The sequence below is a fragment of the Tachyglossus aculeatus genome, chromosome 3 (genome assembly GCF_015852505.1).
Source record: "Tachyglossus aculeatus isolate mTacAcu1 chromosome 3, mTacAcu1.pri, whole genome shotgun sequence".
In the NCBI taxonomy this organism is placed as follows: domain Eukaryota; kingdom Metazoa; phylum Chordata; class Mammalia; order Monotremata; family Tachyglossidae; genus Tachyglossus; species Tachyglossus aculeatus.
The window spans coordinates 87742406-87765357 of record NC_052068.1 but is presented as its reverse complement, the minus strand read 5'-3'; the positions used below and the strand labels follow the sequence as shown (position 1 = coordinate 87765357).

At 46.0% G+C, this 22952-nt stretch overlaps 1 protein-coding gene across 3 annotated transcripts in view; it reads left to right on the top strand.

The window, feature by feature from the left end:
- The window catches only part of CTIF (cap binding complex dependent translation initiation factor), a 385876-nt gene that overhangs the window by 88112 nt on the left and 274812 nt on the right, over positions 1-22952 (top strand). For all 3 annotated transcript variants that reach the window (XM_038743775.1, XM_038743777.1, XM_038743774.1), the window contains exons 3-6: positions 306-377; positions 17931-18004; positions 18654-18758; positions 20172-20247. In XM_038743775.1, coding sequence (XP_038599703.1) covers positions 306-377; positions 17931-18004; positions 18654-18758; positions 20172-20247 — 327 coding nt within the window. The remainder of the gene's footprint in view (positions 1-305; positions 378-17930; positions 18005-18653; positions 18759-20171; positions 20248-22952) is intronic.

Genomic DNA, 22952 nt, shown 5'->3' with positions numbered 1-22952 from the left:
TGTGAATTCCCGAGATAATTGCAACCTGATTCATTCAACTTCTTCAAAATAATCCACATATGCGCGTGTGCGCGCACACACACACACACACACTCTCTCTCTCTCTCTCTTGAACAGTTCTTGTGGCTCATTTTGCCTGACCACTTCCAAGCATCAGTTAACACACAACATTCCACCTGGCTCTTTCTGCAGCATCAAAGCTTTAGGCTCTTGGAGGAGCTGGGGCAAGAAGGGGGAAATGGAGAGGTTCATGTGACCCAGCTGGCAGATGTGTCTGACTAGTGCTTTTATGTTCCCCATTGCAGTGGACGGCGGATTGCAGCGAGCAGTTAGATGGCAGCTGTTCCTCCTCCCGAGGGAAAGCCCTCTCCCAGCAGGTAAGAAAGGAGACTTTATTTTGTATTTAGGCTTGCTGATCTTTGTGCTTTCTGCTGTTTCAGTCCGTTTCGTGGTGTGAAAGAGACCAGGGTGTGGGGCTTAGACACTGTTGAAAACACCAAAGGCTCTTGAGGAAAGGATGTGTTTCTGAGGGTGAGTTGGCCAGGGACCTATATATGTCTTTTCAAAGCTTTTTTTTTTGTGTGTGTGAAGGTTTTGTTTTGTGGAGGGGACAGGTAATGGTATTTAAGTGCTTAGTGCAGTGTCTGGCACATAGTGCTGAAGAAGATACAAGATAATTGAGTGGGACACAGTCCCTGTCCTACTTAGGGCTCAGTCTTAATCCCCATTTCGCAGATGAGGTAACTGAGGCACAGAGAAGTGAAGTGACTTGCCCAAGGTCACATAGCAAATGAGTGGCAGAGTCAGGATTAGAATCCATGTCCTCTGACTTCCACGCCCATGCTCTTTGCAGTAGGTCACACTGCTTCTCATTCAAAATTCCCAATTTGAGATTTATTCCTTAATTTTCCCATTATGACTGGCTAACTTGCACTATTGTTTCTTTTTTAAATCACTGTGCTCATTTTGAAGTATGGTTTGGGGGCTGAGATATTTACCTTTTCTGAGTTCAGCCACCTCTCAGTTACTTGTGGTTGATTATTCAATGTGTGGATCATCTGAGCTTCTTGATATTTCTTTTTTTTTTTCTTCTGCCTGCCTTGGACTTCTTGTAGGCCAGAGTCCTGCAAGAACAAAGATAAAGGGTGAAATTCCCTATCCTAAATTTCACTACTTATTAACCCTCTGACAAAAAGAGTGTGGTGAAGGAGGATGTTTGGGGATTACCTCTTGATTTCAAATTTCCACTTTGTGTCTGGGGTGTTGGGGCTCAAGATAAAGAGGAGGTATTAGAATTTTAGTATTAGAATTTTTTTGAGGTTGTAAAGTTGTTGGTTGTTTCTCAATGTAGTGAATTCGCTCTGGGAAGAAGGAAGAAAAAATGCTCTCCAATGTTTTCTGAGGCTGAGATTCTCTTATCCGGCAGGGGCCTGCAGTATGCTGGGAAATGACACTATTTGCTCTGTTAGACCTCTGCAGAACCAGGTTCACCCTTAGAATGCAAATGGAGAGCTTGCAGACTGTGGGATTAAATGCATGGGAGAGAAGAGAATCTAGCTTTTTGGTTTGCTGAATGCTTGGCTGACATTTTCAGTGTTAAATCTTCATCTCACCTTTTTTTTTTTTTTGTTTGGCCCACCTGTCAGGTGGGAAGCCTTTATTAACCCCTTTTTACCAATGGGAAAGCCAAGGCTCAGACACCTAACCAGTGTCACATAGCTCATCTAGGGGCAGAATGGTGTTTGGACCCTTCCCATCTCCTGCTTGAACCACTTAACCCCTCTAAACCAGCCCCCTTAAAATCCTCCCTCTTTTGAGTGGCCCAGCAGAGGAAAGCAGGAAATCTGACTTGAACCCTGTAGACTGTAAGTTTCTTGTGGGAGGGAGCATGTCTGCCAACTCTGTTATATTGTACTCTCCCAAGCATTTTGTACAGTCCTCTGCTTAAGAAGCACTGTGGCCTAGTGGAAAGAGCATGGGCCTAGGAGTCAGAAGGACCTGGGTTCTAATCCCAGGTCTGCCACCTGTCTGCTGTGTGGCCTTGGACAAGTCAGTTAACTTCTCTGTGCCTCAGTTTCCTCATCTGTAAAATGGAGATGAAGACTGTGAGCCCCATGTTGGACATGGAGTGTGCCCAATCTGGTTAGCTTGTACAGTGCTTAGTACAGTCCTGGTATATAGTAAATTCTTAACAGGTACCATTAAAAAAAAAAGCCCCAGGAGTGGAAGAGGAAAACAAAGTGGGAGGGAGGGAAGGAGTGACCTTATTCTTATTCCAGTTCTTGAACCCGACAGGGCTCTGGGTGAGGATAAGGGAATCCCAGTTCTATTCCCGTTCTAATCCTAGCTCTCCCCACTTGCCGGCTATGTGACTTTGGGCAAGTCACTGAACTTTTCTGGGCCTCAGTTTCCTTATCTGTAAAATGGGGATGAACTATCTGTTTTCCCTCCTACTTAAAGATTGAACCCCAAGTGAGATGGGGACTGCCTGACCTGATTATTATGTATTGACTCCAGCACTTAGCAAGCATGTAACAAATACCATTATTATTACTAGTAGTACTAGTAGTAGTATTATAAGAAGAAAGGGATGTGGATCTTGGTAACCTTTCCATCCCCAACTACTAGCCCCCAGTGGACTTAGATTCCCGGTGCAGGTGGAAATCAGTCCTGTTGTTGGGTAGGGACCGTCTGTCTATGTAGCCGACTCATACTTCCCAAGCACTCAGTACAGTGTTCTGCACACAGTAAGTGCTCAGTAAAAACTATTGAATGAATGAATGGAATTATTGAGTGCTTATTAATTTATATTAATGTCTATCTCCCTGTCAAGACTGTAAGCTCATTATGGGCAGGGAACATGTCCACTAACTGTTGTATTGTGCTCTCCCAGAAGCTTAGTGTAGTATTCTGCACATATTATGTGCTCAATAAATACCATTGATTGATTGATTGCCTACCATGTGCAGAGCACTGTACTAAGCACTTGAGAGAGTACAGTATAATAAAGTTGGTAGACAAGTCCCTTGCCCATAACAAGCTAACAGTACTAAGCACTTGGGAGAGTATGGTACAACAGAGTTGGTAGACAAGTTCTTTGCCTAAAATAATCTTATCGTCTAGAGGGAGGATCCAAATGACCAAATCCTCGCTGGGGGCTGGATTACTCCCTGGGATGGATCATCAGGGAGCTTGTGCTCAGAGTCAGGGAAGGATGGAGGGAGAGTAAAACCACCCACATTAAAACCCAGCTGCAGAAAAAGGAATGTGTCATTGCATTGCTCCTTTCTTGGCATTTGGGTAAATGACAAAAGTTGCACCAGCTGCCTTCCTGTGCTCGGCCTGGGAGGAACAGCAAGCATCCAGAAAACCTGAAGAGCAGGTTTAATGTGCTAACTCTTCAGGAAACGGATGATTCATTCCAGACAGTTTATGCTTCTGGAGGTATTATGTATGCAGCGAGAAAACAAGTGTACAGATGAGCGTGAGGGAGGACTGACAAGGGAATCAAGTGCTAGCGAAGGAACAAGGGGAAAAGAAAAGGGAAGCATTTTAAAGAGTTGGATGGAAAGTGTTACCCACATTCCTTGTTTTCTGTATGAAGCCCACGTGTTCAGCCCCACTACATAATGGGCCTTGAACCCCCTCTAGACTGTAAACTCATTATGAGCAGGGAATGTGTTTGTTTATTGTTGTATGTACTCAAGCGCTTAATACAGTGCTCTGCTCACAGTAAGTGCTCAATAAATATGACTGAATGAATGAATGAACTGGATTCCGCAAGGGACAGCCCAGAGGTAGCATCTCATATTTCTTATCAATCCTCATTCCAAGGCAAGTGAAAAATTGGATGGGTTTGTGGTAAAGAGAAATGTGTTTTTCCACATCACCTCCATGGGACCTTCATAGGACTTTGGCCACAGTTGAACTAGGCTCTCTTGGCTGGTGGTGTAAACTCAGTAGCTACCTCAAATCCTGTTCCCAGCATCACTCTTCTCAGACAATTGCCCACACCATGCAGCTTTTAGCGAACGTCAAGGTGGTTTAGTCTGACGTAGGTCTGGGCTTTGAACAGGATAGGGGTGAGTGTGTGCCCAGGGTGGAGAGAGACTGGTTGCTGCCACACAGGAGAAAAAGCTCATTTATGTTTCCACCTGAGCAGTGTTTGTGACTCTTCCTTACCCTTTAATGCCTTTCTCTGTCAATCAGTGATATTTACTGAGCACTCACTGCGTGCAGAGCACTATACTAAATGCTTGGGAGAATACAGTAAAGTTGGTAGACATGATTCCTGCCAAGAAGGAGAAGCAGTGTAGCCTAGTGGAAAGAACATGGACCTGGGAATCAGAGGACCCGAGTTCTAATCCCAGCTCTGCCTCTGGTCTCTTTTGCAAGGCACTAAACTTCTCTGGGCCTCCTACATCCTCCTGCTTAGACTGTGAGCCCCAGGTGGGTTAGGGACTGTCCAACCTGATTAACTTGTATCTATTCCAGTGCTTAGAACAGTGCTTGGCACATAGTGCTTAATGAATACTATAAAAAAGGGGGGCTGGAGGCTGGAGGTTTAAGCCTTTCATCTGGATTGGATTTTGGGTAGCTTTCCTGATGGCGTTTTGGTTCTGAAGTTCCGAATAAGAGGCACTAGTTCAATCCCAACCCTTAAATTTCCTTCTCAAAGGTCATTCTTCTCCCCTTCATTCTGCTACTTGTGAGAGTGTTTCTGAGGAGTGGTCAGTGAGATAGGAGAACTAGAATAGGACAACGTCACTGAAACCAAGGGTAGATAGTATTTACAAGTGAAAGGGGTGGTCCACAATGTCCGTGGAAATGGAGATGTCAAGGAGAATTAGGATGGAGTACGACTATGAGCCCAGTGTGGGATAGGGACTCTGTTCAATTTTATTAATACGGTGCTCTGCACACAGTAAGCACTCAGTGAATGCTATTGATTGATCTTGTCTGTACCCCCAGCACTTAGCACAGTGCGTGGCACATACTAAGCAGTTGCTTGGCACTTACTAAGCAGTTAATGAATATATTTATAGTTTTTCTTTGCATTTGAAGTAGAAATAATTGACAGCGAAGTTCACCTGTCAGTGTGTATGTGGCTGAAAAGGCCAGTGCCAGGATCCACAATCTTAGCCAGAGAGAAAGGTTGTCCCTAGTTCAGCTGTTGTACATAGTGTTAGCAGCACCTGGTGCTGTTTTCTTTTTTGTCCCCTTGTCTCTCCATTCGAAGCTTTTGCTCAGAAAGCCACTCTGTTCTTGATGGCTCTGCACCATGCACATCTGTCCTCAATCAATCCATAGTATTTATTGAGTGCTTACTGTGTGCAGAGCACTGTACTAAGAGTGTGGGAGAGTACAGTGTATCAGATTTGTTAAACATGTTCTCTTGCAGTGAGCTTACAGTCTACCGGGGGAAACTGACAATAATATAAATAAATTGTGGATGCATACATTTGTGCTGTGTGCTTTTAATAAGGCTTTGAAGGTGGAGAGAGTGATCATCTGTCGGATATGAAGCGGGAGGGCATTGCAGGCCAGAGGCAGCCATTGACTCCTAGTTTCCAGCTGGGGTGCAGTCTTGTCTGAGGCTTTGTTTTGCCATATCCTTCTACTATTAAAGACTTAATAGTTACTTTCTTTACCATTATTAGGATCACTACTAGAGGGCTTCCAGGGGACCATCCTAGGGGGAAATCCCACTGAAGGCACACTGACAGCCCCTAGCCTAAGGTTCAAAATAATCCTGGCTGTGTCAGGGTGGATAGGGCCCTGAGGGGGTGAGGGCCAACGGGTGCTCTGGGAAATGTGGCAGGGGCTGGATAATAAGAATAATAATAGTAATAATTGTGGTATTTGTTAAGTGCTTACATTGTGCCAAGTACTGTACTAAGCACTGGGGTGCTTGGGTTGGGCACAATCCCTGTCCCATATGTTGCTCACAGTCCTAATCCCCATTTTACAGATGAGGTAACTGAGGCCCAGTGAAGTGACTTGCCCAAGGTCACACAGCAGACAAGTGGTGGAGATGGGATTAGAACCTAGGTCCTTCTGATTCCCAGGTTTGTGGTCTATTCACTAGGCACTTGGGAGAGTACATTACAGTAGAGTAGGTAGGCCCAATTCCTCCCTCAAGGAGTTTTACAGTCTAGTGAATTGGCAAGACTGCGTATAATAATAATGGCATTTATTAAGCGCTTACTATGTGCAAAGCACTGTTCTAGGCACTGGAGAGGTTACAAGGTGATCAGGTTGTCCCACGGGGGGCTCACAGTCTTACTCCCCATTTTGCAGATGAGGTAACTGAGGCACAGAGAAGTTAAGTGACTTGCCCAGAGTCACACAGCTGACAATTGGTGGGACTGGGATTTGAACCCATGACCTCTGAATCCAAAGCCCGTGCTCTTTCCACTGAGCCACGCTGCTTCTCTACAGTATACCTTTGCTCTACTCTCCACTTCATCATCAATGAGCACTTATGTGCTGAACACTGTTCTAAGCACTTGGGAGAATCTCCTAACAGCCCCAGATGGCTTTGGTACGAGAGAACAGGCAGGCTGGTGCAAAGTGTTGAGATGGTATTGGAAGGAGAAAAAGTCACAAGATGGGGAAAAAAGGTAGTTCTTCTAGGGTTGGGGAGGTGAGAGTTCTGATACCATCCTAAAGACACACACCCCCCACCGCCCCCCCCCCCCCCCCGATCCCCTCCTGCCTTGCTGTTTTCTTCACTTACTTTCATTCATTCAGTCATTTATTGAGTGCTAACTGTGTGCGGAGCACTGTACTAAGAGCTTGGGAAGTACAAATCGGCAACATACCCTACCCAACAATGGGCTCTCAGTTTAGAAGGGGGAGACAGACAACAAAACAAGTAGACAGGTGTCAGTACTATCAGAATAAATAGAATTATAGCCATATACACATTATTAATAAAATATAGTAAATATGTACAAGTAAAATAGAGTAATAAATTTGTAGAAATATATACAAGTGCTGTGGGGAGGGAAAGGGTAGGGCAGAGGGAGGGAGGGGGGGCGATGGGTAGGGGAGAAAGAGGAGGGGATGAAAAAGGGGAGACAGTCTGGGAAAGCCTCCTGGAGGAGGTGAGCTCTCAGTAGGGCTTTGAAGGGAGGAAGAGAGCTAGTTTGGCCAGTGTGTGGAGGGAAGGCATTCCAGGCCAGAGGAAGAACGTGGGCCAGGCGAGAACGAGGCACAGTGAGGAGGTTAGTGGCAGAGGAGCCGAGTGTGTGGGCTGGGCTGTAGCATGAGAGAAGGGAGGTGAGGTAGGAGGGGGCGAGGTGATGGAGAGCCTTGAAACCGAGAGTGAGGAGTTTTTGCTTGATTCGAAGGCTGCCAGGCAACAACTGGAGATTTTTGAGGAGGGAAGTGACATGCCCAGAGCGCTTCTGTACAAAGATAATCCGGGCAGCAGAGTGAAGGATAGACTGAAGCGGGGAGAGACAGGAGGATGGGAGATCAGAGAGGAGGCTGATGCAGTAATCCAGTTGGGAGAAGCAGCAAGTCCTAGTGGATAGCGCATGGGCCTGGGAGTTAGAAGGACCTGGGTTCTAGGATTAGCTTCTCCACTTGCCTGCTATGTGGACTTGGGCAAGTAATTGAACTTTTGTGTGCCTCAGTTACCTCATCTGTAAAATGGGAATAAAGCCTGTGAGCCCTTTGTGGGATATGGACTGTATCCAACCTGATTAGCTTGTATCTACTCCAGTGTTTAGTACAGTGCCTGGCACATAGTAAACACTTAAATATCCTTTTTTCTTCTTTGATCCTGGATGCCCCTGCCTAACAGTGAGGAGGGGCTGTTTTGAGTAAGTCCACTTGCTTGGGTAGAAGTGACTGATTTTTGTCTGGGCACTGGGCGTTCATCCCAGGCTGCCCCTGAGCTAATACTGCTCCTCACCAGAACTCTGCTCATTGCATGGAACAGTGGTGATGCGCAGGAGCAGCTTAGCCAAGGGTAGGATCCCTCTGGCATCATTTGACTCTCCTCTGCCATTGTGTAAGTTCCGTGAGGATGTTGATGGAAACTTAAAGTAGATTCCATCCATATTTTGTGGGTTGCTGAGGGGAGAGCTTTCAGCTGTCCTGGGGGAAGGCCTAATTCATCTTGCACCTTTTAATTCACATTGGTGGTTAGTTTCATTTTCAGATTATTCAGGGATTTGAGGTTCATTCAGGGCCTCCCTTCCTTCTCATCCTTCTGCTTGTTGTTCTCTGTTCCCCGCCACCCACCCCCCTGCCCCAGGAGCTCCTCCCTAAGCAAAGTAATAATCATAGTCATTGTAGTATTTGTCAAACGCTTGGTATGTGATGAGCACTGTACTAAACGCTAGGGTAAATATAAGACATTCAGGTCAGACGCAATCCCTGTCTCACACAGCGCCTGCAGTCCGAGAGAGAGAACAGGTAGTGAATTCCCGTTTTATGGATGTGGAAATTGAGGAACAGAGACATCAAATGACTTGCCTAAGGTCACATAGGCAAATGGTGGAGATATAATCAGAATCAAAGTCCTCTCACTCCCAGACCTGGGCTTTTTCCACTAAGCCATGGGAGTTTGAGGGCAATGGAATTAAAATTATTGAACAAAATGACTTTTTGCAATATCTGCAGACTTCGTTATCCTGCCTCCTTTACTATGGCTAACTGAGAGTTGTCCAAGTATCCTGAAAAGGACACGGCTGAAATTGAGTCAGCGGGACTCTCCATTAAGGGGAACAGAATAATAATAATAATAATGATAATGATGGCATTTATTAAGCGCTTACTATGTGCAAAGCACTGTTTTAAGCGCTGGGGTAGTTACAAGGTGATCAAGTTGTCCCATGGGGGGCTCACAGTCTTAATCCACATTTTACAGGCCCAGAGAAGTTAAGTGACTTGCCCAAAGTCACACAGCTGACCATTGGCAGAGTCAGGATTTGATCTCGCCGAAGCCCGGGCTCTTTCCACTGAGCCACGCTTCTTCTCTGTGTGAGTGCCTCACTTATATCGTATTGCCTGGCTCTCTGGACTCCAGTATCGTGCACAGAGAGATGGTTGGCAGAGTTTAGGATGAAGAGATGGAATAAAGAGCAGGTAGAGTAGAGTTGGAGTGGGAAGAGGCAAAAGAGCATAAAGGGAGGACAAACCAAGACCCAGAGAAATGACAAGAGGAAGAGCAGAATTGAAAGGGGTTGAGGAAAATAAATGGCAGCAACTACACATATTAAGTGGGCACTTTGATTCCCTCAACCCCAGCATTTGACCATAGCTCCCTTTGATGCCCGTTTTGACCCACAGATTCCTGCTGTGATAATCTACCTGGCCACAGGCCAGAATCGGTGAAGTTTCCATGCTGGTGGGTGGAAAGTTCTGGGAAGCCTCTTCCGCTTTTTCTTCGGGAACAGGATGTGGGAACCCTGGATGCTGCCAGCACATGGAAACTGTATGGAAGTTTTATGTTCTGTTGTCTGTAGAAAAGCAATGATTTTTTTATGATATTTAAGTGCTTACTATGTGTCAGGACACTGATCACTGGGTTCGATATAAAGTAATCAAGTTGGACACAGTCCATGTCCCACATGGGGCTCAGTCTTAAATCTCCATGTTACAGATGAAGTAACTGAGGCCCAGAGAAGTAAAATGACTTGCCCAAGGTCATGCAGCAGACAAGTGGTGGAGCTGGAATCAGAACCCAGGCCCTTTTGATTCTCAGGCCCGGACCCTAGCCACTAGGTCATGCTGTTTTCTGGTGAAGAGGATAGTGTGGGTGTGGTTAAAAGCAGCTCTCTGAGTGCTCCCTAACTCCAGTCTCTCTCTAAAGCTAGGAAATTGCCTACAGAAGCTCTGTGGGCAAGGAGAGTATCCCACTTTTGCCATGCAGATATATAAGGATCAGCTCTGCTCAGTTGTCTCATAGTGGCTCTATCCTTCACAGGGATATTGTCGGACAAATGAGAGGATGTGAATGCTCTGAGACTAGAAAGAGAGGTGAAAACTTTTGGGGGGTTTTGGAAAACATTTGTTACAGAAAGGGATCTGTGGCTGTGGTTCTAATGTGCCTTCCCCAGGAGTCATCAGTGTTATTTATTGAGTGCTCACTGTGTGCAGAGGACTATACTGAGAGCTTGGGAGAGTACAATACAACAGATTTGGTAGACATGTTCCCTGCCCACATGGAGTTTATCTGTCTTAGAACTTACATTCCTTGAAGAAGCAGAAAGCATTCTCTGTCAGGTAATTGGGTTTTCCTTGCAGTATCTGGAATTTTCTTCTGCAGTGTGACATTTTAAAAATGGTCTTCACCAGTGCTGGTGTCCTCATTGACAACTTCACTCTAGCCTTTCAGAGGGAAACTTCATGAATGTTAAATTTGTGTATTCTCTCCGTTGTCTGCAACTTCTCAAAGGTGTTTCAAGTCACCTGAATAATCAAGTGTTGGCTCTGTTTTTTCGGTGCTGAAGTGTCCTTCCCCACAACAGCTCTCCAAAGAAGTTATGATGCTGTACCATCAAATATTGAAAAACTGTGCAATCATTTCCTTCCTTTTAGCTTCTGGGATGGAAGCCAAGTGTCATAGGGATTACTTCTGAAGGAGATTCAGAATTAAATCAGGAAATGGAGATCAAACATTATGGCTGCCTGCCAAAACCATGGGATAATTTTTTGGTCAGTGCCTCTAAGGCATATTTTGACAGGAATTTGGAAAACTACTTGCCTCACATTCAGTTTCTCCCGAACTTCCTTTTCTCGAAGACCTTTCTACATCTGTTAGTGTGCACACCTCTGGGGGGGGAAGAGATTAGGGCAGAGGGGGAGGGCCTTTCATTCTCCCCATTTTAAAGAGGCCTGGAGAGGTGAAACTACCCACCTGCTGCTACCCAGTGGGTTAATGGTGAGGCCAGCATGAAAACTTGGGTATCGAGACCCTCAGCCTCCTTCGCTCTTGGCTTCCTACTGTTCTAGGGTCTGGCCACCAAACATTTGGTCTCCTAGTGGTGGTGATCTCCGCTTGACTTCTCATTATAAGGAAATTTCAGTGAATGGCAGGAAGGGTCCAAGTCAGGCAGAACAAGTATGGGAAAAGGTAATGCCCAGCATGTATAGGGGAAATAGGAGGGAGGGAGACTTAATAATGGGAAGCATTGTGACCTAGTGAAAAGATCACGGGTCTGGGAGCCAGAGGGGACCTAGGTTCTATTCCCAGATCCACCATGTGCCTTCTGGGTGACCCTGGTTAAATCATTTAACTTCTCTGTGCCTCAGCTTCCTCATCTGTGAAATGGGGACTCAATAACTATTCTCCCTCCTGCTTAGACTGTAAGCCCATGCAGGACAGGAACTGTGTCCAACCTGATTATCATGTATCTACCCCAGCTCTTAGAACATAACTCCATGCCCAGCCTAATGTGCCCTTAATAATAGTGGTATTTTTAAGCGTTTACTATGTGCCGAGCATTGTTCTAAGATTCTGAGGGAAATTACCAAGTGACCAAAGATGTTGCCCTCACAGTTGAATGAGGGAAGGCAAACCCAAACACATAAGCATACTGTTGGTCTTAAAAGGTAGTTCAGGGCCAGAAAAATGCCATTAGCAAAGTACAAAGGAGAAGGCTGTTGAGAGGAAAATGAAGAGGATTAATGGGCATTAGGTAGGCAGTGGCTGTGACCCCAAACTCCCCTAGGGAACTTAATGTACATATGGTGAACTTCTGTAGCCTCAGAGCTGAGACTTCTTGTAACACAGCTTTGCTGATTAACTGAAACACATGGGTTAGTAGTCTGAAATCCAATCCCATCTAAAGGAAGTCTGGCTGTGGAATAGGGCAGGGCGGAGCTTCTTCAGACTAGAAAATAGTGTACAACGTAAAGCCCAGAGCCTGCCTTTTGGGAAGCAATGTGGTTTAGTGGATAGAGTCAGAAGGGCCTGGGTTCTAATCCTGGATCTGCCACTTGTTTGCTCTCTGACCTTGGTCAAGTCACTTCACTTCTCTGTGTCTGTTACCTCATCTGTAAAATGGGGACTAAAACTGTGAACCCCGTGCAGTACAAAGACTGTAGGTGGGCAGGAGACCATTCATTCATTCAATCATATTTATTGAGTGCTTATTGTGTGCAAAGCACTGTACAAAGCGCTTGGGAGAGTACAGTACAACAATAAATAGACGCATTCCCTGACTAAAACGAGCTTACAGTCTAGAGATGGAAACCTTGGGAGCAAAGAAACACTAAAGCATTAGAACAGCATAAGGGACAGGGAAAAAGACGCAATACCCAAAATAAAAACAAAAGTCAGCTGGGAGCTGTGGTCAGTGGAGCAGAATTTCTCCTCACGACTCAGCCCACAGCAGTGGCTATATGAGCCTTCCCAGGCTTCTGTGAGGTCTCATGCTGTGGGAGCTGTTCTCGTTCCCACTGGGGTAGTAGAAGCAGGACGGGATGGGGTTTCCTCCATGGTAGAGAAGGAAGCTAGTGGCGATCGTGGGGAGGGAAGGCAGTTGTCAGTGGCAGGGGGCTGAGTGGGTGCCGGGAGGCAAGGCTGCAGTTACCAGATGTTTTGCTTGGCTGGAGGTGAAGAGGGGCTGAGGAGGCACAGCTGCAGTTTTGTACCCAGCTTGGTGTACACAAAGCATGCCGGGAACAAGCAGAGAGTTGCTCAGCTATGTGGAGGCAGCCAAGAGCACACAGGAAGCGCATTTCGCTCAACAGCGATGGAAGAGAAGAGCTGAGGAGGCACAGCAGCAGCTCATGCCTGGAGCACAGAGCACCTCCTTGGATGGGCAGAGAAATCTTCAGCCGCAATGCTGCAGTTGCTGGGGTTTGAGAGCATGCCGGGAGGCAAGGTTACAGATGCTCCTCTCAACTTATTAGTAACTGTTAATTAAATGCTATCGATTGATCACATGGTTTGGCCAGTGATCCTGCTGCCACACTCTGGGTCGATACAGGCCCGGATGGACCACTGATGTGACCTGAAATTATGTTTTTATGTCACCTGGAAATAGCTGAGTCACTGATGTGGTAGTCAGAGTTATCTATGTGGTCATTAGCACCTAAAAACAGTCAAGAGCACAGGCCGTTTGCGTGGACTTGTTCTTTATTAAGCAGACTTGTGAAGAAAGGGGGAAGACACCACATCTGACAGCTAGAAAAGCATGCTAAAACTGCCCCATCACCCAGATGGACAACACTGCAGCTCTGAAGAGTCTTGAAAATACTGTTTGTTGGTAGAGTGCTTAAAGGGGGCCTGTGTGCTCCTTAGGAATTTCCTCATTCTTGCTTTCCTGTCATAGTTGAGTTTGTGCAATAGAGAATAGAGAAAGAGGAAGCCCAAGGAAATTCACACTAGGCATACCCTGACTTAGGATGGCTCAGTTGTCAGACAGAGGCCACGGCCTGATTGCAAGCCAGATCTCTAGACTGTAAACTCATTAAGAGCAGGGAACACATCTCCTAATTTTGTTGTATTATCCTCTTCCAAGTGAGCATGATTGGGAATCAGAGGTCCTGGGTTCTGATTCCAGCTCTGCCACTTGTCTTCTCTGTGACCTTGGACAAGTCACTTGACTTTTCTGTGCTTCAGTTACCTCATCTATAAAATAATGGTTAAGTCCTACTCCTTCCTACTTAGACTGTACGCCCCATGTAGTACAGGGGCAGTGTCCAATCTGATTAACTTTTATCTGCTCCAATGCTCAGAACAGTGCTTGGCACATAGTAAGCATTTAACAATTTCCATTATTATTAATATAGTGCTCTGCACATAATAAGGGTTTAATAAATACCATTGATAGTGATATCTCCATGGTTTTCTGAGCTCTTGGGGTGGACAAGTATTTTAGTAGAGAAGACTCTACTTAGAGAAGTAGCATGACCTAGTGTATAGAGCATGGGCCTGGGAATTGGACGGACCTGGCTTCCAACCCTGGCTTTGCCACTTGTCTGCTGTATGACCTTAGGCAAGTCACATAACTTCTCTGTGCCTGTTACCTCATCTGTAAAATGGGGATTAAGACTGGGAGCCCTATGTGGAACATGGACTGTGTCCAATCTGATTAGCTACCACAGCAATTAGAACAGTGCCTGGCACATAGTAAGTGCTTAGCAAGCACCATTTTTAAAAAAAGAGACTAGCTATTAGAAGTCTTAGATTCTCAGGTCCCCGATCAGATCTCCACCCAGAGTCCACACTCTCTCTCAGAATGGAGTTTTGGGGGTTAGTTGGATGTCAAGTGGTGCCATTTCTCATATTCCTGGAGATGGCATCGCCTGATTATCTGAGAATATACAAAGCTAGTAGACAAATGCAGTGGACAAAGAAAAGCTTAGGTGCCCTCAGACCCCATTTCCTCCCTGCCAATCTGACACCATTTTTCAAGGCCCTGCTGAAGTAAGCCTGACCTTCCCCCACAAGGAGGGTAGTGGGTAGCCCTCCCCACCCTCCATCTGTCAGCTTCCTGGATTGAGTTGCGGAAACCAAGGAGGGCACAGCTGTGACAATTTACCCATAGTGTTCTGTACCCCATTACCGCCCTCCTCCTTCAAGAGTATATTTTTATCATGAAGAAAATTGATGTGTGGAATTTTTTTTTAATGGACCACCGTCATGTTGGAATTACGGTGGCTGTGTTAGGTGGGTTGTTTAGCTATTCAGTCAAAAATTCTGTGTCCTTCCCCACCAGAACCTCCAAGAGGCATTCCCTGGACTAACTCCCCACCTTCAGTTAGTCAATTGAGCACTTACTGTGTGCAGAGCACTGTGCTTGTGGTAGTACAATATAATAACGTTGATAGACCTTTCCCTGCCCACAGTGAGCTTACAGTCTAGAGGGGGAGACGGTCATTAATATAAATAAAATTCCAGATATATACATAAGTGCTGTTGGGCTGGGATGGGGGATGGATAAAGGGAGCAAATCAGGGTGATGCAGAAGGGAGTGGAAGAAAAGGAAAGGAGGATTTAGTCAGGGAAGGCCTCTTGGTGTATCTTCAGTGAGGCTTTAAAGGTGGGGAGAGTCTATCAGATGTGAAGAGGGAAGGCTTTCCAGACCAGAGGCAGGACGTGGGCGAGAGGTCAGTGGGGATATAGAGAAGGTCAAGATACAGTGAGAAGGTTAGATTAGAGGAACAAAATGTGTGGGCTAGGTTGTGGAAGGAGAGTGCTTTAAAGCTGTCGGTACTTTCCTGGGCATGCCACCACCAAGACCCTTAGCATTTGTAGGTGTATCTGTTGACTTCAGAGTAATATTTATTTAAATTGTTGCTTGCCATTTTTCCCATCTGTATCTGCTGTCTTACTCTTTTACCTATCGTATATTTGGCAAATTTGCCAGCTTGTCTACATCTCTCGAAGTAGAATTTCAACTTCATGGTTTCTTTTTCTCCAACCTCAGCTAGGCCAATTCTGGCTTTCCCAGGCTTTTCTAGCACCACCACAACCTCAATCCCTAGATCAACCAGAGATGAATTGTAGGTACCTTGCTGAAGGTAGGCTGAGGTCAGGGAAATCAAAACTTTGTTGCTCTGTCTCTGCCTGTAGCCTTTTGGGGAACTTCAGCAACTGGAGTGGGCGATTGGGCCTTCAGTTCGTAGGCAAGCATATGGACTTAATATATCCCCAGACACTAATCCATGTTGCAGTAACCTTAGTAGCTTTCTCTCTTACTATTCTCTTCATTCCTACATACTTTTATAATTGTTCTGTTTCTTCACTGCTTCCTTCTCTACTAGAATCTCTCAGGCTAGCAAATGTTCTTTCTCATTTTGACTTTCCTGCCCTTCTGGTTCCTGATCTGACCAGAATTTTTTCCACTCAAAACTGGAAATCACCCCAGTGCTGTACTTTTTAGTCAGTGAATCAGTTCCCATTTGGAATTAGTGGGAGGGAGGAAATGGGGAGAACATGGTTACAAACTCCTGTCATTCATTCCTTTTGGGGAAAATAAGGAGAATAAATAAGGCCCCAAACGAATGAAGCCAGACAGCCAAAACTTTGCAAATGGTGCAGGAGAACACTGCTGGAATTCCAAGCTGTGGAATGAGCTCAAATACCCATCATCTTCCTTTCCTTCCCCTGGACAAAGTCAACTTTCCACCTTAACCATTTCTTTGATTTCTTCTGCAGCCCCAGGGACAGTAGGGAGCTGGATCAAAAGGGTTTGCAAAGCCCTTTTGACTGGAAGTGTGAAGGCAGGCTGCCAAGGGGTCAGAGTAAAGTATGTAACAGAGAAGCAGCATGGCCTAGTGGATAGAGCACAGGCCCGAGAGTCAGAGGACCTGGGTTCTAATCCTGCCCCGCCACTTGTCTGTTGAATGATCTTGGGCAAGTTACTTAACTTATCTGAGCCTCAGTTAGCTCATCTGTAAAGTGGATTAAGACCGTAAGCCCTATGTGGGACAAGGACTCTGTGCAGTCCAATTAGCTTCCATCTACCCTAGCACTTAGTACAGTGCCTGGCACATAGTAAGCACTTAACAAATACCATTCATTCTAAGTGTTGGGTGAGGAATCCTGACAGAGCATCACAAAACACATCTAAAACTATCAGAAGAGAAAGGGGGAGGGGCAGATGAAAGAAGGCCTGGGAGGGCCTATGGAAAAAGATCAGGAACCAAGGATAAAATGGGAAGAAATACAGATAATGTCAGGATGAATGAGATAAATACATTCTCAAAGATATATATGTACATAAATACCGAAGATGGGTTTGAAATACGTTAGTTCTAAGGTTGACTTTTGGATTGGTGCCTCTAGGAGATGGGAAGCAGCTTGGCCTGGTGGAAAGAGCCCAGAACTAGGAGACAGAGAATCTGGCTTCTAGTTCTAACTCTACCACTGGTCTCCTGGGTGACCTTGGGCAAGTCATTTTAATCAGTCAGTCATGTGTATTAAGCACTTTCTGGGTGCAGAGCACTGTACGAGGCACTTGGGAGAGTACACTACAACAGAGTTGGTTAACATGTTTGCTGCCCAAAAGGAGCTTACCACCCTCTCTGTATCTCAGTTTCTTCATCTGTAAATTAGGGATAAAATGGATTGTGATCCCCATGTGGGACTGGAATTAGGTCCAACCTGAAAGCCTGATCTCTGTCCCAGTGCGTAGCATGTGAGAAGCAGCATGGTGGATAGAGCACGGACCTGGAGTCAGAAGGATCTGGGTTCTAATCCTGACTCCACCACTTGTCTGCTGTCTGACCTTGGTCAACTCATTTCACTCATCTGTTCCTGTTACCTCATCTGTAAAATGGGAATTAAGACTGTGAATCCAATGTGGGACAGGAACTGTGTCCAACCTGATTACCTTGTACCTACCCCAGAGCTCAGTACAGTATCTGGCATATAGTAAGCACTTAACAAATACCATAAAAAATGCCATAATCATTGTTACTGTGAAGTAATAGGGGAGGTTTCCTGGAGAAGGTGGGAAGGTAACCAGTCAGAAGAAAGGAGTAGTAATCTTACTGATAATCTTACTGATTTTACCGTGGAGAGAAAACACGTTGAAAAAAACTAAGTTTGTATTTGGGATATACTCCATACTTGTCTGCCAGAAGGAATTAAAAATGGTTGCAGTCTAGTAATAGTAGTAGTATTTGTTGAGCACCCACTAGATGCAGTACGCTGTATTGAGAGCCCTGAGTCAGAGCCATGGATGGTCCATCAGGGGCAGTGTGTTTGGCTAGTCCTTTCATTAGGGGTGAAGCCTCACTCTCCAGGAGAAGGAATCAATCTTTCCTTTTTCTTTGGGGAAAATGGCAGAGGGTATCGAAGTTGGATTTACAGGTGGATCGGGACAGTGACCCCAGGAGTCAGTTAAATGTACTGCCTAGGAGGGTCTCATTACAGCCCCACTGGCAGAGAGTGTAATTGGCATGTTATCAATGTTTAGAGAGATGAATAATTTCCCACCCCACCTCTCTTTTAGAATGGCAACAAAGACAAGTCTCTGGACATGCTGGGTACTGATATCTGGGCAGCAAATACCTATGACTCCTTCAGGTAAGTTCATCTCCTTTCCTTTCCCAACATAAGTGGCCCTCTTTAGAGGGTGAAGGCCTGAATCACTCAGGCCAACTTCTTAGTCATTTTTTTCCTGCTCTGCTCCCACCCCCTAGTCCCATCTGAGCAGGGGAGACAAGAACTACTTCCTTCTTCTTGCTCTCCAGTGACTGATGGTAAAATTGGTGGCCTTGGAGCCTTCTGGGAAAAGATGCCAGGTGATTGGTTCAGTTTGTCAGTGCTCTGGGGAAGTCTAGTTGGGAACAGTGATGGAAATTGAATAATTTAACCCAGGAATCTTAACTGGGTTACTGGTGAATGGTTCATGCAGTCCATGCCTTCTCCTCCCTGCCTTCTAAATGGCCCCCCTGGCCGAGAGGAGCTATACTCCCAGGGCGTGAGAGGAGTCATAATCCTAGAAGCCCTGTGTCTGCTTCAGTCCATTCCCTTCTAGGCCATTGGGGAGCACCAGTGTCCCCCAAATACATTTCCTTCCCCCTCCTCTCCCAGACTCCCCTGCCCTGCCCCAACCACCTAAGATCCAGGCTCCAGCTCCCATTCCATCAGAATTTACTGAATGATTCATTTGGGTTACCTTGGGTGTCACTTTCTCTTTCTCACTCTTACTCCCTCCCACCTTACTGTTCAGTGGAGCGACGTGGGATTTACAGCCAGAGAAACTGGACTTTACCCAATTCCACCGAAAACTCCGAAATGCTCCTAAACACCCCCTCCCACACATAGACCGAGAAGGGTAAGACTTTCCTAATTGGGATTTGGGACTGGTTTGGACTGTTCTCCCATTGGGCAGGGCTTAGTGGTGATGGCCTAGGTAATGGAGAGAAGTCAGTTCTGGGCTCTGAAGTGTTTTGTTGTCCCTCTCCCTGATTTGGGTTTGAAATAGCTGCTGTAGTCCCCCAGGCACAGTGCTCATCTAGCCCGTGCACTAATGCCAAAATCACACTTGGTAGGGAGCTCGGGATTGGTGGATTGTTTTCAGTAGCGAGGCTTAGGCTGAAACAGTGCCCTGTGGGAAGGACTAAATCAGCTTCAGTCAATCAATCATTTTTATTGAGAACTTCCCATGTGCAGAGCACTGTAGTAAGCACTTGGGAGAGTACAGTATAAAAGAATTGGGAGACACGTCCCCTGCCCACAACAAGCTTACAGTCTGGAGGGGGAGACAGACATTAATATGAGTAAATAAATTACGGATATGTACCTAAGTGCTTTGGGGCTGAGGGAGGGGTGAATAGAGGGAATAAATCCAAGAGCAAAGGAGATACAGAAGGGAGTGGGAGAAGAGCAAATGAGAGTGTGGGAAGGCCCATTGGAGGAGGTGTGCTTTCAGTATTGGTTCTGGTTCCAAAGCATGAAGGGATGGTGGTTCTATCAATTTTTTCCACTCTAGAATGCCTTTTCCCAGTCAGCTTAATCTACTCGTTGGCTTAATCCACTTGTGTGGGGAGGAGGAAAAGGAGAGTGGGGATTCCCTTGATATCTGCAGGGCCACAAAAGACCAGTTGTCGTATTCTACAAATTGCCTATTAAGTCTTGGGTTTTGTGGTAGATTTTGGTTACATCCAAAACCACGGCAGCTCCACCCTGATTCCTCAGTCTTTTTGCAAATCAAAACCACTAATGCCAGGGGTTAGTGATAGGAGGGGACATAGCATTACTCTGCCTGATGAGTGTTTTCATTCGGTGATGGTTTATAAAGTGTTCACATTATCCCTGGGCCACAAGAGAAATAATAATAATCCTTGAGGAATTTAAGCATTTATTATGTGCAAAGCACTGTACTAAGTGCTTAGGTAGATACAGGATAATCAGGTCCCACACAGGGCTTACAATCTACATAGGAGGGAGAACAGGTATTGAGTCCCCATTTTACAGAGGAGGGAAATGAGGCTCAGAGAAGTTAAGTGACTTCCCCAAGGTCACGCAGCAGGTAAGCCGTGGTGCTGGGATTAGAATCCAGATCCTCAGACTTCCAGGCCTGTGACCTTTCCACTAGACTACACTGTTTCTAAGTATTGAAATCCCATTGTACAGTTGGGAAAACAGAGGCACAGAGAAAATGCTGTCCCTTATACAGTTGAAAGGCTTGGGGTATGTCTGGTGACAATGGAAATTTGAAACATTCTCCTCTCTACTTCCGGTTTAGGCTTGGGAAAGGGAAACTGGAGGATGGGGAAGGAATCAGCCTGAACGACATCGAGAAAGTTCTTCCTGCCTGGCAGGTAGGTTTCTCTGGGTGCTTATCACCCAAGGCAGCTGGTGCAAGATTGTGTTTCCTCCATCTGTGGCTTCTGAGGGACTTTTAGAGATTCACCTTGAGTCCAATTCACGTCCCTGGGATCGGGTGAGCACTGATTACCTTGGCTTGTTAACTGAGCCAAAGAAACAAGGAGGTCACATAAACAGTAAAACATTTATCATCAATGGGTCTATCACCAGCTTGCCCAGTGAAAATGACTATGGTGTGGAGCTTTTGCTAGACATGATGTAAGGTGACTGGAATTTCTATTTGGGATATCATTATTTTTTGAATTCCTAAAAATAATGACTTTCACTGGCTGGTGACTGACTGAATTGGCTTCCTTCCAGATTTGAGATGAACCACCCATAGGTAGGCTGGCCAGTTTTTTTTTTTATTAAAAATCAGGACATTGCAATCCCATCCCAAGCTTGTGTAAGTTTGCCTTCCATCCTGCTAGCTCAGAATGGGGGAGGAATGGGCTATGAGGAGTTCAAGTTCCCCAGAATTCGAGTCTTCTCTGCTACAAGCCCCAGAAGGCTGTGGGACCGAACCAACTGGGCAATGAGCGTGCCCCAGCATGGAATGGAAGTCCAAGCATTTCAAGGGAGAAGGAGTTGCTGAGAATTGGTGCGAGGAAGTTTCACGGGTGGAGCCATAGCAGTCTCAATCCGGAGACATGTGTATGATTTTCTAGAATTGCCTAGACTAGCCAGTTGAATAGATTTAGTGTCAGGCCTTGTAAGGTCTTCCCCACCAACCCCAGGCTACTGTTTAAACCTGGCTCTTCTCAGTCTGCCCCCAGAGGAGACGGAGCCCCACTGGCCAGCATCCTCTGCCGCAAACTGCTCTCCAGGTATGGGAAGTGTGATGAGTGTCCCTGGGTCCTCTCATCTCCTGGAGTAGCCACGGTGCCTTTCTCACTTCATCTGCTGCTTCCGTGGGTTCGGTTTCCTCCTCTGGGTTCCCATGGTGATTTCAGGTGAATGAGCAAAATTCCACCCGTGTGTGTGCCAGGTTTTCTTTGTGTGTTTGGTCTTCGCCGCAGTTGTGTTTGGATGCTGGAGGCTTGGAGCCCCATGACTCGTGCTGGGGACTGAGCTCCCACCCCGCTGACAGCTGAGACAGCTTCAGCAATGGCTTAGAGAATCAGCATGGCCTAGTGGATAGAGCATGGGCTTGGGAGTCAGAGGAGGTGGGTTCTTATCCTTGGTATGCCACTTGTCTGCTGTGTGACCTTGGGCAAGTCACTTAACTTCTCTGTGCCTCAGTTACCTCATCTGTAAAATGGGTATTGAGAATATAAACCCTTTGTGGGGCAACCTGATTACCTTATAGCTACCCCAGTGCTTAGAACAATGCTTGGCTCATAGTAAGCACTTAACAAATACCATAATTATTATTATTATCTACGCCAGCACTTAGAACATTGTTTGACATATAGTTAGCACTTAACAAATACCAATATTAGTATTATGGTTATTATTATTATTATTCCTGGAAACCAATTTCCTGCCAATGCTCTGTTGATAACTTGATCAGAGTGGGGTCAGACGGATTGCCGGGGGTCGGGCTGTGGTCAGTCCCTCTTTAAGATCATGGGGGTGTCAGAGGCAGGGATGGAGCCTGGGAACAACAGCACCAGCAGTCCGGTCACTGGAAAAACTGACACCAGCTGCTCAGCCCGAGGAAGGAGCCCAGTCCTTTGCCTTCCCCTTCTCCTGAACCCTCCGTCCCCTCCTCCCCACCAAGGCAGGTTGGCATCAAGCATCCTCTTCCTGCTGCTCCTGCTGCTCCAGAGGCTGCACTTTGATCCCCTCAGGCCCCCCCCCCGCCCGCAATCCCCAGTCTGGTCTCTTGAGCAGAGCCACAAGGTCCACACCGTACAAGAACTGGTGGTGTTGAATCACCAGCCTGGCTATGGATATGGGGTAACTCATTCTCAGGAGCAGAGCTCAACCAAGAGGGAGGTGCACGGTCGCAAGCCCAGGGCCTTAAAGGACTCAAAAGAGTCCAAAAGGGGACCCGGCAGCATTTCAGTGAAAATCAAGTAATGGGGCTACAACGAGTGAGATGCTCATTTTGGGTGAGGCTGCTGTAGATTTTCTGGGCTGAATAATGTTTCTGCACCTTACTGTCTTTTGGAAACCACTTACTGTGCTGAGGTGGCATGCCAAAATCACCCCTAATCCCTACTAAGCATTACTTATAGTTAAGCATCTCTGTAGACTGTAAACTCCTAGGGGCAGGGATTGTGCCTACCAACTCTATGGTATTGTACTTTCCAAACGCTTAGTGCCGCACCCTGCACACAGTATGTACTCAGTAAATACCATTTATCGATGAATTGGCTGCTACTCCAGCGAAGATGGGCCATGATTTAGGGTGGCCATTTTCCCTGTTTTATTCTGGGTTTTTCAGTGTTCGGATGGACTATCCTCTGTCAATCAATCAGCACTATTTATTGAGCATTTATCATGTGCAGAACTTCTCTACTAATCAGTGTTAGTTGGACTTTACAATCTAGACTGGAAGAAAACACTAAAATAATTCATTGATAAGAATGAATAGCGAGTGTGTATATGAGAAAGTACTTAAATAAGGGAGTGTATAAAATATTATACATAAATGCTCTGGTATATGGTAAGTCAGTCAGTCAATCAGTGGTATTTATTGAGCATTTACTAT